The 18,717-nt window shown below is 44.4% G+C and overlaps 1 protein-coding gene across 1 annotated transcript in view; it reads left to right on the forward strand.

Annotated features, from left to right (window-relative positions):
* Positions 1-18,717, forward strand: part of LOC147748679 (A.superbus venom factor 1-like) — a 1,557,217-nt gene that overhangs the window by 1,182,436 nt on the left and 356,064 nt on the right. The window contains exon 30 of the mRNA XM_086963549.1: positions 2,390-2,548. Coding sequence (XP_086819675.1) covers positions 2,390-2,548 — 159 coding nt within the window. The remainder of the gene's footprint in view (positions 1-2,389; positions 2,549-18,717) is intronic.

An 18,717-nucleotide genomic window follows, 5' to 3' on the forward strand; every position in this document is an offset into this window, starting at 1 on the left:
GAAGAATCAGCTACATGCCAGGCCTTTGAAAAGTGGCAGGCCAGACTAGTACATTCTCTCCACCTCTAAAAAGCTAGAGTGTAAGAGTGCAGGCAGCAGAGGAAGCGATTTGTGAATTTATAGTAATTTATCTTCCTTTTCCTTCTGGAAATGTCAGCTCAGAGATGTAGAACCAGCTGGCCTGATCATAAAAGAGATAAACACAATTTATAAAGATTATAGTGACCATAGAAACCGATATACTGATAGAGCGTCAGACTGGCCTATAGTGCAATCAGGCCATGCCCCATGGGCTAGTCTGACAGGATAGTGCGTGGAATGGTTTTTGGTTGTTTGTGGGCCTGTTTTATGGTATGCTAGGCCGGTTTTTACTGTTGATTTCCCAGATGTTAAAACAAACATTGCCTGCAGCAAGCTGAAATCTATGTATTGTTCCACAACTGGCTAAACACTTATTCAGAGCGACTTCACAACTTAAAAACGGCCCCAATTTGCAGGTGTGAGTCACTTTTTTAGCTGTCTGATTTGCTAATGGGGGCAGGTTTATTTTGTTTCTTGGGCCTATTTTCTGTCCCAGTCCGATCCCGTACTAATAGCCACCTCAGAGACCGAGGATACAGTGACAGAAAGAGATGTGTCTGTCAGTAACCACAGAAACACATATATAGATAGCATTAAGGAGCACCACAATGACTACAGAAAGAAATTGAGCAAACAAGAGAGGTGCCTCTCCTTGACCATAGAAACAGATACATAGATAGCAAGAGAGGGACGTTACAATGACCACTAACAAACAGTGACAACAAGAGTGAGGTCCCTCACTGACCTTAGAAATGTATGCTGATAGTAAGGTAGATGTATCACAATTACCTCAGGATATACACACGGGCAACAAGAGAGGGCGCAAGCATTAAGTGAACTAGAAGCAGATACATAGTAAAGAGGCATTTTAAAGACCAGAAATCAGCAAAAAAGGTGTTTCACACTAACCATAGCAACCAATCCATACCCTGTTAGAGAGAGGTATCTCAAGGACCAAAGAAACACACAGTGACAGCTAGAAAGGACCATCTCATTGATCAAAGAAACACAGTGTCAGCTAGAAAGGAGCATCTCATTGACCATAGAAACACACAGTGACAGCTAGAAAGAATCATCTCATTGATCAAAGAAACACACAGTGTAAGCTAGAAAGGAGCATCTCATTGACATTAGAAACACACGGTGACAGCTAGAAAGGACAATCTCATTGATCAAAGAAACACAGAGTGTCAGTTGGAAAGGAGCATCTCATTGACCATAGAAACACACAGTGACAGCTAGAAAGGACCATCTCATTGACCATAGAAACACACAGTGACAGCTAGAAAGAATCATCTAATTGATCAAAGAAACACACAGTGTCAGCTAGAAAGGAGCATCTCATTGACCATAGAAACACACAGTGACAGCTAGAAAGGACCATCTCATTGATCAAAGAAACACAGAGTGTCAGTTGGAAATGAGCATCTCATTTACCATAGAAACACACAGTGACAGCTAGAAAGGACCCTCTCATTGACCATAGAAACACACAGTGACAGCTAGAAAGAATCATCTAATTGATCAAAGAAACACACAGTGTCAGCTAGAAAGGAGCATCTCATTGACCATAGAAACACACAGTGACAGCTAGAAAGAACCATCTCATTGATCAAAGAAACACAGAGTGTCAGTTGGAAAGGAACATCTCATTGACCATAGAAACACACAGTGACAGCTAGAAAGGACCATCTCATTGATCAAAGAAACACAGAGTGTCAGTTGGAAAGGAGCATCTCATTGACCATAGAAACACACAGTGAAGGCTAGAAAGGACCATCTCATTGAACATAGAAACACACAGTGTCAGCTGGAAAGGTGCATCTCATTGACCATAGAAAAAAACAGTGTCAGCTAGAAAGGACCATCTCATTGATCAAAGAAACATACATTCATAATAAGGGAAATGCATGTCCACACCGACCGAGATAGAAAAGCGACATCAAGAAAGGTAGCTTTCTATGACATACAAAACAGATTAATGGACAGAGGCTTCGCGCAAAACACAGAGGCAAACAGCGATAGTGAGAAGAAAGCATATATGTCACGATAGTGTAAACATCTCAGCAAACACAGGGACAACAAGGTTGGCGCCTTTCACTGGTCTGATAGACCTGCACTGATGGTAAAGGGGACATCCCAACAGCCATAGAGGAAAACAGTGATTCTAAGAAATGTGTTCATGACAGACATAGAAATCTATGCTGACATCAGTTGAGATTCTGATTTCATACCAAAGACACACAAATGACATAAAAAATAAACCTGCAATTATGTGACTGCATTTTAATCTTTTGTTTATATCCAGGCAACAGTCATGGTGTTCCAGGCAATGGCGCGGTACGTGATGGAAGCACCAGGCCAGCAAGAGTTAGATTTGGAAGTTTACATAAAGCCGCCTGGGCGATCAAGACCTAGAAGGTACAGGATCTACCGTGATAACGCCATGGTGTCACAAAGCGAACAGGTACTTTTAAAAAAAATGTGGGGTCCGTTAAGATAAGATGTATGGGGGTCTCTGGTTTGCATTTCTTGCAGTTTTCTTCAAAGTGATCAAACACTTTTTTCTCCAAACAATATATATCTATCTTTAGCACTTGTTTCATTCAAAGAAGGCAAAAATCAGCTGCGGCCCGTGCAGGTAAGAGCAGTGGGGCGGGAGGGGTGGGGGGGGGGGGGATTTCGATGGACGATGGCAAGGGAAAAGCAAATAAAGAATTGATTTTCACTCATCATCGTCCGTCGAAATCACCCTTCCCCCCTCGCCCCCACCCGGCCCCACGGCCCATATCTCTTTCCGCCGCTGAAATCAATGTTCTACACAGTGTCTTCCTACATATGTATACATTGTAGTCAACTTTCAGTGGGCCTTATGGGGTTGAATATTTCTGCTCCCACTGTACTGCAGGGTAAAATAGGCCAGTGCAAAAACTGCCACCACCCTTGGCATTTTGCTTGTAGCGATGTAACCTCTGCCTTCTAAGAACCACAGGTACGAATTGGGACTAACATGCAGCTTGAGGATTATTGCATGATAAAAAGGTTTGGTTCACCATTTCTGACCTGCAAAACCTGGGACCTTCTCTCCTCCGGGTACAAACCTGGACCAATCTGTTCCTGCGAAACATCACAGGGTCGGAGAAATAATTTCACCCAGCTGATGTTGTCAAATTAGGTGCAAACATTGCTTGTGTCCAATATGCCATACTCAGAATGAGGCTATTGGACTAGAGATTCTAATTTTCCTGGTCCTGTTATGAAGGAAGAATTGATGTTGCTCCACCATATAAAATCCATCAATTATGACTTCACAGTTGAACTTGGCAAATGTGCCATTATAGGAAGTTTTCCCAAGGTTAGTGGTTTGTGATCGGGGAGGATTAACAAGTCAATACGATTTAAAAATGTTCAGCTTCAACAAGAAGATGGAGATATTCTTCCACAGTGTTCAAAATTTGCATTTTTTTCGTGAAATTACGCACATTGCCAAAAATACACTTCGCTGGTATTGCAAGTAACTTTTTCTGCAAGGGGTAGCTCACGCCAAAAGTCATGCAAGATATGACAGGAGACAGTTCAAGAAGAAAATTAGGCAATTTCTTCTCGTACCAGTTTTCAGAAAAAAACATATCTCATGAAATCTCATTTAATGCAAAATGGGGGAACTTTTTCAAATTTCATGCAACACAAAATTCAAGAACTATGCAAGATTAAATGGGTGTATCAAAAAAAGTGCACAGACCATTTCTCGGGAAGGCTAGCATTCAGCCACTGTTGAATGCTTACACAACTTTTACACAACCTTTCCTACAGGAGGTTGCACATTGTGTTTGGAGGGAACTGTGCAACTGTGACACAAATGGGATAGGGGCACTTTCTAACTGCTCAGGCCACATTTCAGTTTATTATTTACCTGCTCACTGTGCCACTACAGATTTAGCTCAACCATATGCAAATCAGACGTTCTCCCGTGGGAACAGATAATCCAGAAAGGTCAAGCCATATCCCCTCTAAATGGAAACAAAAGCATCCCCATACTATTTGGCTATATAGGGCCTCATCATTAAGGCGCAGTTTAATCCCTATCACACAGGAAGCTCAGGACTCTCATGTGGGGCCACCTCGCACATGGGTTGTCTCAATGAGAAGTAAAGATGAGATGGGTGAAATGACTGGTTTTTATCTCAACCACTGGTAGGTATTCTGGCCATATTGTTGTTCATTATAAGTTCGCTTACTGTCACTACAGAGACCGATTTTAATGCAAATCAGACTTTGCCCTGCTTTAATAAAAACAGTCCAGATCACACTGCCATCCACAAACCAACAGAACAGAAACAAATGAAGCCCCAGTCTGATTGCTGCTTTGTAGGGACATATTAAAGAAGTGTAATTTCGTCCATGGGGCGCAGAGAGCACAGAACTCACATCTGGGCATACCCATATTTGTGCAGTCTGGCAGGTAGCAGCAGAGTGCTGCTTGCCATTGCCCAGGTGTCAATCGTGCAGGTGTGACAGACTGGCCAGGACACAGTGGTCATGAGGAACAAAGAGATGTGTGCACAAGGAAGTTGAACACGATCTCGTTAGGAGAATTCCCCCATAGGCCAACTTTTCAAATTACATTTTTACTATGAATTCATCACTGCAAGTGAAAAGCTGACATCAAACCCAGCATTCTAAATGAATTTTGAATTTGAATTTAAATTTGAATTTAAAAACATTTGTACAGCGCTCGCATACCCAGCGGTTTCATGGCGCTAGTGGTGATCAGTGGGCGGCAACAGCAGAGAGATTAGAGGTAAGCTTGTGTGAACAAAAAAGTTTTAAGATTTTTCCGGAACAGGGGGTAGGAAGGTGAGGTGCGCAGAGTAACCGGGAGGGAGTTCCAAAAAGTTGGAGCCAGGACAGCGAATCTTGCTCCGCCCGCCCTCTGCTTTTTAAAGCGAGGAATGGTAAGGAGGGCCAAATGGGCTGAGCGAAGTTCTCTGCCTGGACAGTATGGTTTGATAAGAGAGCAGATGAACTCGGGAGCAGTGCCCGCTCTGGCTTGATATGTCAAGCAGCCGAGTTTAAACAGGGCACGCTCTCTTATGGGGAGCCAATGCAGTGTTTTGAGTAATGGGGTGACCCGATGATATCTGGGGAGGCCATGGATCAGGCGGGCCGCCTGATTCTGCACGAGTTGTAGTCGGTGGATCATGTACGCAGGGGCTCCGTTATAGACTATGTTCCCATAGTCTATACGGGACAGTACCATGGCCAGCATGATGATTTTTAAGGCTGGGGGGGAAAAGAAACGAGAGACTTTCCTGATTACTCTGAGGGAAAAGAAACATGAGGAAACCATGGAGTTGACTTGTGGGTGAACAGTGAGCTGGGGATTAAGAAAGATTCCCAGAGTTTTCACTTTGGACACCGGAAGTGGAGGGGCACCAAGGGAGGGGGGCCAGAAGGAAGGGGACCAGGGACTGCAGCCACCTCCGGTCAGGACCAGCTCGGTCTTGTCCGGATTGAGTTTGAGGTGGCTGCAGTTCATCCAGTCTTGAATGAGGGTCATGGTAGTTTGAACGTTCAGGGCAGATGAAGGTGAATGGGACGGATTAAAGATTAACTGGAGGTCATCCGCGTAATTGAACACGGTGACCTCCAGTTGCTGTAACATAAAAATGAGGGGAAAAATATAAAGATTGAACAAAAGAGGGGAAAGTGATGAACCTTGGGGGACCCCGCATTCTACCTTACGAGAGGCCGCTGCAAAACCAGCCAAATGGACTCCTTGTGTTCTCCCGGCAAGAAAGGACTCCAGCCAAGAGAGGGCTAGGCCCTCTACACCCGCCGCCTTGACACGGTTAAGGAGGATGGTATGGTCCACCGTGTCAAAAGCGGCGGATAAGTCAAGGAGAATCAGGGCTTGCGGAAGGTTGATGTCGATGCCTTCACGAAAGGGTTTCCATTGAAGCCAGTATTTCAAAAACAAATGTTCCTGTTTAATCAGTATTCCAAATAAAATATTTCACAATGAAACACGTATTAGAAAAAGGAAAATTCTATAAATAATTATTTTAAAATGAAAACTTTGAACATTGAAACCATTATATAAAACTATATGCTGTTTTTTAATTACATTTGCAAGTGAAAGGTTTCCAGAACAAACAAATATTCAGAATTACACTTTTAATGATTAAAAGTCACTCTATCCAGAAAGTTTACTGTTGCAACCAAATTTTGAACTCTATAAGGCAATTACTTCTTGCAAAAAGTTATACTGTGCAGTAAGTACTGCAAAACGTGAGTTCACCCATACAAACATTATTGTGAATGAAATGATTCTCACCATTGTATATTCTACATAAGAAGAAGATTCAAATTAAAACTGGTGTTTTAAACAAAACGTTCTCATGAAAGAAAGATTTCAAATATAATATTCTACATCAGGGGCGGCCTTAGGCATGTGCAAGCTGTGCACCTGCACAGGGCCACCAAACCCCAGGGGCCACCACGCCAATATATATCCTTAATATAATAATCCTCTGAGGATGGATACATATTTGCGCGGCAGCCCTGGCAGGTATTTGGCGGCCTCCGGCTCTGTTCCACTTCCAAACATTTCGACCCCCCCTCTTCACTGGCCTCCGCGCTCCGCTTCGCCCGGACACCCTCTTCCGGGGGGCCCCCTACCTACGCTCCCTGCCCAGGGCCGCCATGAGCCTAGAGCCACCCCTGTCTACATTCAGATCAGCACATCAAATGAAGGGTTTTCGCCCTAGAATCCCAACAAAACCATTCACGTTAGAAAACATCCATTCTAAAAGAAAAGCTTTGCATTAAACACTTTTTTGAGTCTAGTGTAGGGTTAATCATAAATGTTTCAGGAAACACTTAGATAGAAAATGGAAATATCTTTATTTCATGTTGGCCCAATATTTCTTTAGCACTTGTCATGCCTTCATCCTCCCTTCTGCCCATAACTGCCAGGCATATTCCGTCATACACACCAACATTTTATCTTATCACCGGCCACTCTCATCATTCCTGACACCATCTCACTCATGCACAGAATGGGGCATACACAATATACTACACATCTCCTTTTCACAGAAAACAATAAGAAAATGGAACAGGACTAGGACAATTACTTCACCATCATTCAAACTGCAACCGCTTAACTAACACTCAACTAATTCATCCTGTTACTTTCCAGAACCTCTGCAGATATATAAAGAAAAGAAAGCACTAACAGAAACGTTGCAAAGATTTTAGAAAACCTTGCAATCCTTCATGACCAGAGGCTATCTAAACCTCAAGCCAAATATAAGTCACAGGAGAAGAAACAATCGCTAATCACAAACATGGCGATGGTTCAAAGGCCTGTAAGTCTTGTGGTTCCCCCTCAGACCTGATCGCTTATCCTACATCATTTTTGCCATTCACAACATACAAAGACCCACATGCAAGCAGTCATGGGCTCAATGTCAACTGATGGCCAGCACAATCAAGTATAGCAGGCATCCCATTTCACTCAACGTCTACACATGCATAGCGCAAATCCAGGTCAGAAGGCTTAGTCATATTTCATCTTACAAATTTACCTCCACGCATTAACATTCTACACTTGCTCCCCACATCATATCATAGTAATATACACAACCTTTAAATTGCAAACTAACACACACATCTTTTGGTTGCATATCAGTAAACACAGAACACATTAGAGGACCTGTATGCAATGTCTCCATATCGACCACAAATCTCATACCCACATTTACTTTGTGTAGGGAAGTGGGTTTCTATTGCAGTACCCCCCCACACTTTTTGCCTAATACCTGATGCACTTTACCTTGGTGTGCCCTGGGTCCCTGCCAATCAGGTACCCAGGGTCTGTGTTCCTTCCCTAAAAACTGCACTAAAGCCTAAACCCAATTGGCATCTCTGGCCACAGGTCAGCCCTGGTAAATGGTACCCTAGGTATCCAGGGCACTCTGACCAGAGAAGACCCCTAAGGGCTGCATCGCTTATTGTGCATGTTAGAACTGGGGGTCTCTAGTTGGCACAGGTTGGTACTTGTGACAAATAGGGACCCTTGCTTCTAGTCAGGGTAAGGAGTAAACTCTCTGAGATAACCCCTGCTCACCCCTTGGTAGCGTCGCACGAGCAGTCAAGGCTATTCAGAGACAATGTATAAAATATTTGTACCAAAACTCACAGTAACACAGTGAAAACACCACAAACTGACTCCACAACAGTTTAGAAAAATAAAGGTATTTCATCTAAACTACACAAGACCAAAACGACAAAAATCCAACATACGCCGTTCAAGAATATGGTTGCAAAAGAGTTCTTAATGTTAGTGTTGAAATAATCCACAGTTGCTTGAAAAGTTCGCCGTTCGCCGTCGCGCCACATTTAGCCAACAGCTCCAGGTTCCGTAGGAAGTTTGTTCTCGCAAAAGCACGATGCGATGATCTCGTAGGGCTGCGACGATCTCTATGGCGAAGATGCGCGGTCCAGCGGCGACCTCTCTTTCGCAGATGTCTCTACGACGATGTTCGCAGCGACGTGATACGGCCCACAAGTGAGCGATGCAATAACTTTTCTGTAGAAAAGTCTCTCAAATCTTGGTTTCCAGCTTCCCAACACAGGTACAACTTCCAGAGGCACCACACATGGACCACACACTCCAGGAAGGACAGAACTCTCTCAGTAGAGCTCAGGGAAGCTGGGGGGTGAAGTCCTATTGTTCCTGGGACTTCAAAACAGGGAGCCAGCTCTCTCTCAGGCCCTTGGAGATTCTTTCAAGCAAGGGGACACAGCACAAAGCAAAGTCCCTCCCCTCTCCTTGCAACAGCAGGGAAATCCAGCATAGCAACAGCAGGACAGTCTTCCTTCTTCAGTTTCAGCTTTCTCCTTGGCAGAGGTTCCTTCTTGATTCCAGGATGATCTAATTTTCTGTAGTCAGATGTCCTATATTTATACCCTTAAAAGTCTTTGTTCTCTTTGTGCAAGAGGGCTCTGAGCCCGGTCCGAACCAGTTCTGAGGGTTCCTTGAGCACTTTGTTTTCCTGGCTTCTCCTTTCCTTTCAGAGTGAGGGGCAGGGTCATCGGCAGCCCAGCAGGAGGTGGAGCCGGCATTGTGGAAGGCAGGCACAGCCCTATTCAGGCCAAGGTGCTATCCCGTCCCACCACTCAAGATGCAGATGCAGTCATTCACCCTAGGGCTGACTCAGCCAACCTCCTGGGGACTCCCCAGCCCCGGTCACTCTCAAACCAAGTAGTCAATTCACAAACAGGCCAAGGCACACAGAAAGGTCAGACAAGAGAGCAGCAACTTTCTAAAAGTGCGGTTCTCAAACTCAGGATTTAAAAAACACCTTTCCTAAAATATGTGTTATTAAATTCTGAGTTCAGGGATACTAGACTTTTATGTCCTACCTTGCTCCTATGGGAAGATAGGCTGGTAGCCACTGTAGCCAGCCTCCCCCATGATAGCCTATGGAGCAAGATAGCCTTACAATAGTGAAAAACGAAAATGGCTGTAATTCACTACCAGAGCATGCCACTTGCACATGTACCTGCTCTACCTTTCACATACACTGCACCCTGCCCAGGGGGGTACCTTGGGCCTTCCATAGGGGCAACCAATGTGCACTGAGAGGGAAGGGTTAGGCCCGGTCAGTGGAGACACTGACCAGGTTGACACAGCAGGTCGCAGACTGCACACAGACACTGCGATGACAGGCCTGAGACTCCATTTTAGGGCTACGCGTGTGGGTGGCACAACCAGTGCTGGAGGCCCACTAGTAGCATTTGAATTACCAGCCCTGGCACACTTAGTGCACTTTACTATGGACTTCTTGGTAACACAAATATGCCAATCAAGTATATCCAATCACATTTACAATTTATACAGAGAGCATATGCACTTTAGCACTGATCAGCAGTGCTAAAGTGCCCAGAGTCGAATTGCCAACAGCCACGGGTACGAAAAAATAAGGGAGGAAGAAGCAAAAAGTTTAGGGATAACTCTGCAAAGAGGGCCATTTCCAACACAACCCCCTTCCAGCCTAAAGCCAGGGTAGACCAAACGATACATCAATGGGATTCCCTGCTTAAGGCGATAGAACACGGAAACTGGCCCAAACAGCAGGCACTATTCCTGTTCTGCGCCGTCCTGAACCCAGTTGGATCACTCTATCCATACTCTCAGGGTCCACCACGCCAATCCATGTGGAACCCTTCTCCTCACCTGTGGACACCAGCTGTGCAGCACCTAAACTTACCTTGCTCACAGGTGTGTCCCTACAGACAGACAGCCAGCCACAGTGACCACTGACAGTAATCAGGGATGATATCCAGGCCTTATGCCTCTCAGGGCTCTCAAACCCCTGTGGCGTCAGAGGGTGGGGGCAGTAGCCCCAGGTGCTTGGTAACCTTTGTCCACTCTCCCACCTGTCAGGTCAGGTCTAACATCCTGGCACTGACCCACCAGTCCCGGACCTGTATCCGGCGGCAGGACAGGAGGCTGAGGTGGGCTTCTCCACACCCGGTCCTCCTCTTCCTTGACGACCTGTGCACTCCCACCCGGAGCAGCACCCCCTTCAAGAATAGCCAGGGCACCTGTGGCAGGTGTCCTGCACCATTCACCCATCAGTTCAGGGGTTCTATCCTGCAACTGGTATTCCAGGTCAGGGGGAACACCCCTGTCCACCAGGACAACCAAGAACACAACTCTCCTACCAGTTCAGGACCTCCCTCCAGCAACTGGTGTCCCGACCTAGGGTTTAAGAGGCGAGGACTCCCTCCCTCTGCACCTCCTTCCAGGGCGCTGCACCCTCCCTACTGGAGGGGTACCCCTGGAAGCCAAACTGGTCAGGACCCTGGTTACAGATGTCCTCCCTTCCAGGTCAGGCAGATCCTGAACCTGGTCTCCCAACTCAGGGATCAATACCTGCAGTTGTGCATTTGCCTGGCACGCCAGGATTTTTGTGTACTCACATAGTACTCCCTTGAGGGTGACACATGACTCATGTGTCCTGTGACAGTCTGCCTGGCGCAGATATCCCGACCCCTGTGCACCTGACAGTGCACAAAGATCCCCCAGGACAGAAGTGGTGTCACCATGGTCACTCTTGGGAGACTCAGCCCTTCTGGCTGGCCCCTGACCCACTGGTTCTCCCACTGGGGGTTCCTTCCCCCTCACACCACTCATTCTGGACTTCTGCACCCTCCTAACTGGAGTGGTACTGCTAGACACCAGAACCACTAGAGCCCTGTTTACAGGGGCCCCAGGTTCTCCTGAAACTAGGAGATCCTCCTCAAATGGCCGACTAGCGCCTTCTAGGCCCTCAACCTGGTGTTCCCTTAAGGAACCCTCCAGGCCCTGAGACTGGGTTTCGGGTACCCTGAGACACACCGTTCCACACTCACTCCTTCTCCACTGAGACCGGACATGAGCCCCTACACCCCTCCCACTACACCGGGACCTAACTGGGTTACACTGAACCTCTTCCACCTTACAGGTCTGGAAGATATATAAGACACTCCTTTTGGGATCACTCCCCAATGCCTCTTCAGACTCTCTGGAATTCACCAAGAGGTCTGCCTCCAAAGCAATCTCTCTGGGATCAGAGAACTTGCACTCCACCGGGTGTTGGCATAGCTCTGAAAAACAGGGACTAAAATGATGCTCTCCAACAAATGAATCACACAGCCCCCCACAGTTGTTAACCAAGCTAACCTTTGCCTCACCCTCCAGTGCCTCACACAAGTACCCCACACCACTCTCCTGAGACTGGCAAGACAGTATCTGATTGTCCCTGTCACACAACCCACACTCTTCTGACTGGTCTTCACACACACACACCAAGGTTTATACCAAGGGGGAACCCCTCTTCCTGTACCTCTCATCTAGAGTCAGGAGAGTGTCCCTCCCACCACTAGGAATATGATCCCCTGTACCAGTCCCCCTATCTATTTCAGGGACACTGCACTCCACTGGAACTACATCATAAACCTGAACCCCTTGGTGCATGTCAACTCCCTCCCTCAAGTCAGGCGCCACATCTCTGGGTGTTTGTACCTTTCTCTCAGCACTGGGAACTATAATCTTGCTGCCACCATCTGAGCTGGACTCCACCTCCAACTCAGCAAAGCTCACATCTTGAGCTACCCATTTTCTTCTTCGGCTGAGACACTCATGGCTTCCCGCCTCTCGAGCTCCAACTCAAGCTTCCTCATTCTCAATTCATGGGCCAAGATCAATTTCAATTCCTCCAGGGCACGGGCATTTTTGCTTTCCTCCGCCGCCCTTTCTCTCTCTTCCTCCATTTGCTTTATCTTCAATTCAAGCCTCAACATTTCTAACTTATGATCTCTAGTCCTTTGGTTTTCCTCCAACTCCTCTGGGGAAAAACTGTCAGCTGAATGGTTGCTGCTAACCCTTGAGGCCGCTCTGGACATAGGCAGATCCTGTGACCTGAAACCATCCCTTTGTGCATCCTCATCCACTTCTGCATCATCTGTCTCCCAAGCCTCTTTGGTCTCCCAACAGGCCCTTACGACCTCCTGTAGCTCATCCTTCTTGGAGGAGCGCTTCATTGGGCATCCAAAGCTCCTGCAGAACTGCCTGAGTTGACCTACTTTGTAATCACTTAACATTTCAATATCAAACTCCAGTTCTGCAACATCACTTGCTGATTTACCATTCTGAGACATGATGCTTGGATTCTTTCAGGGTTACGATCAAAAATAGAACCAAAAATAAAAAAAGTAACCGTAGTATGCGGTGGCGTAGTGGTCTGCACTTACTAGTGATGTACACCAATCACTGTGGGTCTAGTACAAATGTAGTGTAGTTCCTATATTCCCAATAGGCTCTGCGCATTGGAATAATATAAACAGCAGTGTAGACGTAGGACTGAGGTCGACTAGGTCGCTACTGACTATATTAGACTTAAATAGTTTTGCCAGCTAGCTCAGAGGTCACTAGAAACTTTCTTGAATGTTCAGGAAAGAGTTAACTCTCCTGATTTAGACAAGAAGGGATTAGCTTCTGACAACCGCATAAACATGACAACTTTGCTCCCTCAGAATAAAGAGTGTATCTCTAGAGTCGTGTGAAAACAATAGACAACTATTTCACTCAGCCAATCGTGCATATTTAGTTTCACCAGAGTGCAGAGAAATAGAGAGACAGGCGTTTTCAATAAAAGGTGTTATTTATTGAGCAGTCTTCGTTCTCATGCAAAAGAAATGAATTGCCACAATTGCAATACTTTTCATAAAGTAAAGTGCGAACAGTAAAAGGAGTATTATAAAATAATACTGTAAAAGCATTGATATGGTTTCTTAACCATATGATACTTTAAAATGGATAAAATATATACATACATAAAAACATTGACTAACGTACTCAACTGGTGCTTCTAAGATACGCCTACCCCGGTGTACCTGACCTAAGCCTAATACGTGGGAAGGAGTAAGTAAATTGCAGTTTAAGTTAAGTTGGTTTTTGCCAAGAATCTGAATCAAGAATTCTCTTAAGGGTTTAGTCAGCTCCGTACCTTGGTTCTAGAATGTAGGAGGTCTTGTATCTCGTGTCTCAGGACTCGATCTCCCAGCAACCCGCAAGGGTGACTGGAAACACCGGAGCTGGATTTCTCAGCAAGAGAAAAGACAGCGTCTCTCTCAGTGCGTCAAGGGAGGGTCGGCTTCCTTCGGCTCTCTCATCAGCTGGGCATTGGGCAAGTAGATAGCCGCTCTGATCCAAACCACTGTGTGTTTGCTTAATGCAACGTTGGTATATTTATACCTGAAAGGTGCCGGGTTTGACGTAAGGTTGGACATAAGACGTCACTAAGAACTAACAGTTCTTTCTGGACTCCAGGAGTTCTTTTGCAAATCAAAACAAAAGCAGGGGGAATTCCCGGGCTGCTGGAGGCTTGGTTTGTTTAAAGAACGCGTTGTACTTTCTAGGAGTCTAGGGGAGTAGCCTTGCCGTATTTGGACTGCATGGGCTATTACTAAATATGGATATGATTCTTATGCCTTTATAAGAATACTATTTATTATAACCATATAAGGGCATAAATCGGGAATATCGAATTAGGGTCCTAGATAGAAACACAACACCCACTCCACGTATTAATGTCCATCATTACTAAAACTAAGCAATATTAAACATATAACGATGCATGTGTGTTTTACAACCCACCCCAAAATACATAGTTCGCATTTGAAATGGTATATGGTAAATACATGAAAATGAGTATTGGTACTGTACGCTTTTTAAGCAGTGTTATCATTCAGTTAAATGCATTTTTTATGTCAGCTGAATGAATTGCGAAAATTACACATGAAATGGCTCTGTGTTAAGCATGGGCGAATTTTGCGAATCTCGCGTTCGCGAATTTTGCGGATTTGCGAACTCGCAATCTGCAAAATCCGCGAATTCTCGCGAATTTGCGGATTTTTTTTTGTGTGTTTGCGCGGGTTTCTGCCAGTTCGCGAGGGTTTTGTACAATGTCGCAAATTGCGAACTTACCTGTCGGGTCGCAAGTTTCGCGAACTTGTTGTTTCTACGTGTCCAGCCTGTTTGGGACACTCTTCTTCATCACTGCCACTCTCTGTCACCACTGCCACTCTCTGACTACTCATGCCACCCTCTGGCCCACCCATGCCACCCTCTGTTTCATCACAGCACCCTCTGGTTGTCCAGCAGTGTACATTATTGTGGCAACGCAAGCACACCTTCCCTGCCTCAAGTGACCTGAATTAATTTGGGGCTGATTAATGTGTCACAGAATATTTTTTTAGCTGGCACCTGCTTCCTTAGTGCTTCCTGATTAGTGATCTTTTGAACTTGCTAAGTGCTTTCATTGTTGCAAAATTAGTTACAACACCTGCCCTGCCCCAACTGACAATAATGAATTAGGGGCTGATTAATGGATTTGAACCTCCAGCCTGGCTCCTGCTTGTCTCCCTTAGCTGTAATTCAGGACCTTTGTGGCATATGTGTAACTATTCTGAGGTTCAGAGCAGGGTCACATAATAGTTGCAACTGGCAACTGAACTCTGGAGGGGCCCCTCAGGAAGCACTACAGGAAATGACTACTAATGATGAGCCTGAACTTTTGAACCTGGTAAGTACTTTCAGTTTTGCTAAAATCGTATTTCTGCAATTTTGCACTTATTCGCGGGGCGCGAAGTTGTACTAGGAAGCCGCGAACTCACGCGAACAGTGCAAACAGTGCGAGCAGTGCGAGCAAAATCCTCTGCTCGCGGATTTGCGGATTTTGCGGGAGATTCGCGAATCTCACGGATTGCGAATTTACCGAAAATCCGCAAAATCCGCGAGCGAAACGGATTTTCCGCCCATGCCTACTCTGTGTACAGAAAAGAAGGTCGAAACCATTCCATCACATATTTATACAATACTGTACATGTGCTAGAGGCTGAGGTAAATATTGTCTCTAGTTATCCTAAAAATAGAATCTCTGTTCTTTAAGAATAGTTCTACTTTAAGCAGAGTACCATGTGCCAGAAAAAAGTAAATATTTTGGTAATGGAAAAAAAAAGATTTCGCTTTCAGGGGAAAAATAGCTCCAAATGTTTTTCAGTAGCTCTGTTTATCAAAAACTGAAGGCCGAATTTAGAGTTCAGGGAATGCTGTGTGCTTGTTGTTTTAAAAAAGTTATTCTTTCTGTTCTGGGGAGAACATCATATCAGACAGGCTTGCAAAAAATTGGTCTACAACATCAGGTGAAAGTTCAACTAAGTTCGAAAATGCTGAAATTGTGCATTTGTGAGAATGATTGCTATTGTCGATGTCAGGATCAGCAATGCTCACAGAAGGTTGTACCTGTATGGTGCTGCTTTCCTCTCGTACTTTACTGCCACTTACTCGTAATGGTGAAGTCTCAACGAATGCCGTCATAAGAATAGGTAACCGCTTGGGACAACACGATGCATGAGTCGTTACCGGACCTAGCAAGGTATCTATATCCATTGGTACTGCTGATGGTAGTGTAAGACAGACGTCCAACACGCATTCTTCTCCGCATAACAGACATCGAAGCACAGGTAAGATGCAATCTTGCCAGATAGGTCTGAATGAAAGAAACCAGGTTGCACTTAGATCTCTTAGCCGGGCTAGTCCGAGCACTTTAGTGATGCGGTCTCAGTAGCGTATTGCCAAGATCGTTTCTTCCATTGTAGCTGGAGTTCTGTCTGTGGCTTGGCTTGCCATATCGGAGCAGAAGGATAAAAAATAAAATTCCTGCTACGAGTCCCAAAAGAAGAGGCAGGCCGCCAAATACAGAATGGACAAAATTCAGAAAAATGCCCAGAACTGTTTCAAAGGGTGTTAACAGTCCCGAAAAAATTGTCTTAAATACATGTGTGATGCCACTGGTATCAGACATGTTTAAGATTTGACCTATCATTTCTACAAAATGCACGGAGCAATTTGTTGATAATAGGGAATGTATTTCTGCCGCTGTCCTTGCAACTTGCAGATCATACATCTCTTTGGACTAGGTTAAAGGCACAGTTGTCTGTAAAAGAATGGATTTCATTCTGCTGAAAGTATCAATTCTAATAGAAGAGATATTCAAAGAAGGCCATAACGCAGCCTCCATGTCTGGATTGCTGTTTGGATACAATACTTGCATACAGCAAATGACCCTGGAAGTGACGGTTACGAGATAGACTTTTCCTGGCACCATGCCACAACAGCTGTGGTCACTTATTAGAACATAACTGCCGTTCGAAAGCTGTCTGAAAAATGGCTCTATCTGTTTTGCAGGAGTGCCATGTAGGTGACATGAAAGGTTATTTGAAGACCCTTCGCAGGCTCCATGCAAGTTAATACCTTGACACAGAAGTGTACCACTTAGTGATTTTTTACAATTGTTACCACTAAGGAATACCTCCTTTTTTCCTTCACTATAACATTTGTGTGTATAAGGTGAATCCCAGGTTGATTTGATGTATTTTTTACCCAACCTTCATACAGGCTTGCTGGTATACACTCTTGGCAATATTTAAACTGGAAAGTTGTTATCGGAATTGTAATTGTCCCGTGTATTATCCATTCAATGACAGGTCTCTCTGACATTGTCAATGGTAATCTCTCAAGTTTTTCAATGCTCAGAATCGTATAGTCTACTCCTTTTTGTGCCAAACTGATTTGTTTATCAGTAAGGTTAAAGATAGAGAATAATGACGTTATGTTGATTAGACGCCATGGCACGAAGCCTGAACGTAGGTTTTGCAACCTCCAGCCTAGCTGTACAATAGAACTTAATTGGGACTGACCATTTTGTAACATTAGTAAGTCCTGCTCTATTATATCAATAGCAGATGATACAATGCTGTCCAGTGAATATATTCTGGAGGACAGAGTCGATAATCCATTGTCCACAACAGAAAGTGATTTTTCCAAATTTATACGATCAATTTCTCGAATTTTTTCTGCTGTTTCAATTTGTGTTACTTTCCAAGCTTCGCTGTAAGCAGCGTATATACCGGCGTATATGAAACATTTTTTACGCTGTTTGCGTGGTCCCAGTATGAAATCACGCAAGTCAGCACCGTCTTTAAGTAAAGTCAAGTGTTGCTTAATTTCAGCCAGTGTGGATTTCTGTAGCCATTCGAGGCAGAGTTTCCCTACACTGTATGTTGTAACTATCCCTGGATGTTGTCTCTGGGAGTATCTAGGGTCTGGCCTGGTCTGTTTAAACCCCTGTGTTTTGTTCAGGAATCTATCTTGACAATTATTTGTGTCTGTGGGCCATATCAACCATTTTTTCCAATCAGAATTTGTTTTGTTTTGGTGTAAAATATGGGATACGTCTATCTCCACATCTGTAGTGCTATTACTATCAGGCATGAGATTCGGAATAGACGGTTTGTTTAAATCTTTTATCTTGGCTAGGCCAAAACAGGTTGTCTGGTGAATGGTGTCATTCAAGAATATTATTTGTTTTGGGATCATGCAGGCTCTAAATGATGCTTCTAGACCTTGTACCTGCCAGTCTTTTGAACCCCAGTTGGTTTTTGTTTCAATGTTGTTTTTCTAAAATTCAAAACCAAATGTAGACATTTTGTCATAAAACTTTTCAGAATAAATCAATTTAGTATTTGTCAACATTGTTTTAATTCCTGTCTTATTTAGCTTTTTAAAATAAAACGTTTCTGGATCACTATTGTTAAACCCTGAGAAGTATGTGAATTTCTCATAAAATGTTTTTGAGCTGCCTTTTGGCAGTGTTGGACAATGTTCCCATTGGTTGTAAGTTAAAACATTTCTAGGTTGAGCAGATTTATGCAAATAGTGATCGCCAAAATGATTATAACAATATAACTCTTCATAATTTGATGAACCCTGCAAATAATCATGTTCTGTAAATTTTGCTGACATTACTAAATCTGAAATCATATTATTAATATTTTCAAAGTCCCAATCATCAGAGAAAGTACTTGGTGTCACAAAGTCGCTTAAGGAAACTTTAAACTGGTGTGGATATTTCAAGAGCCATAGATTTCATAATCCGTTTTGTCCCATGCTACCCCACCGGGTATTGGATTGGCTGTGATGTTCACTGGCGACAGTTCTCTTTTCTCGATGTGAGAGGA

Source organism: Lissotriton vulgaris, chromosome 1_1 (assembly GCF_964263255.1).
Source record: "Lissotriton vulgaris chromosome 1_1, aLisVul1.2, whole genome shotgun sequence".
NCBI classification, from domain to species: Eukaryota; Metazoa; Chordata; class Amphibia; order Caudata; family Salamandridae; genus Lissotriton; species Lissotriton vulgaris.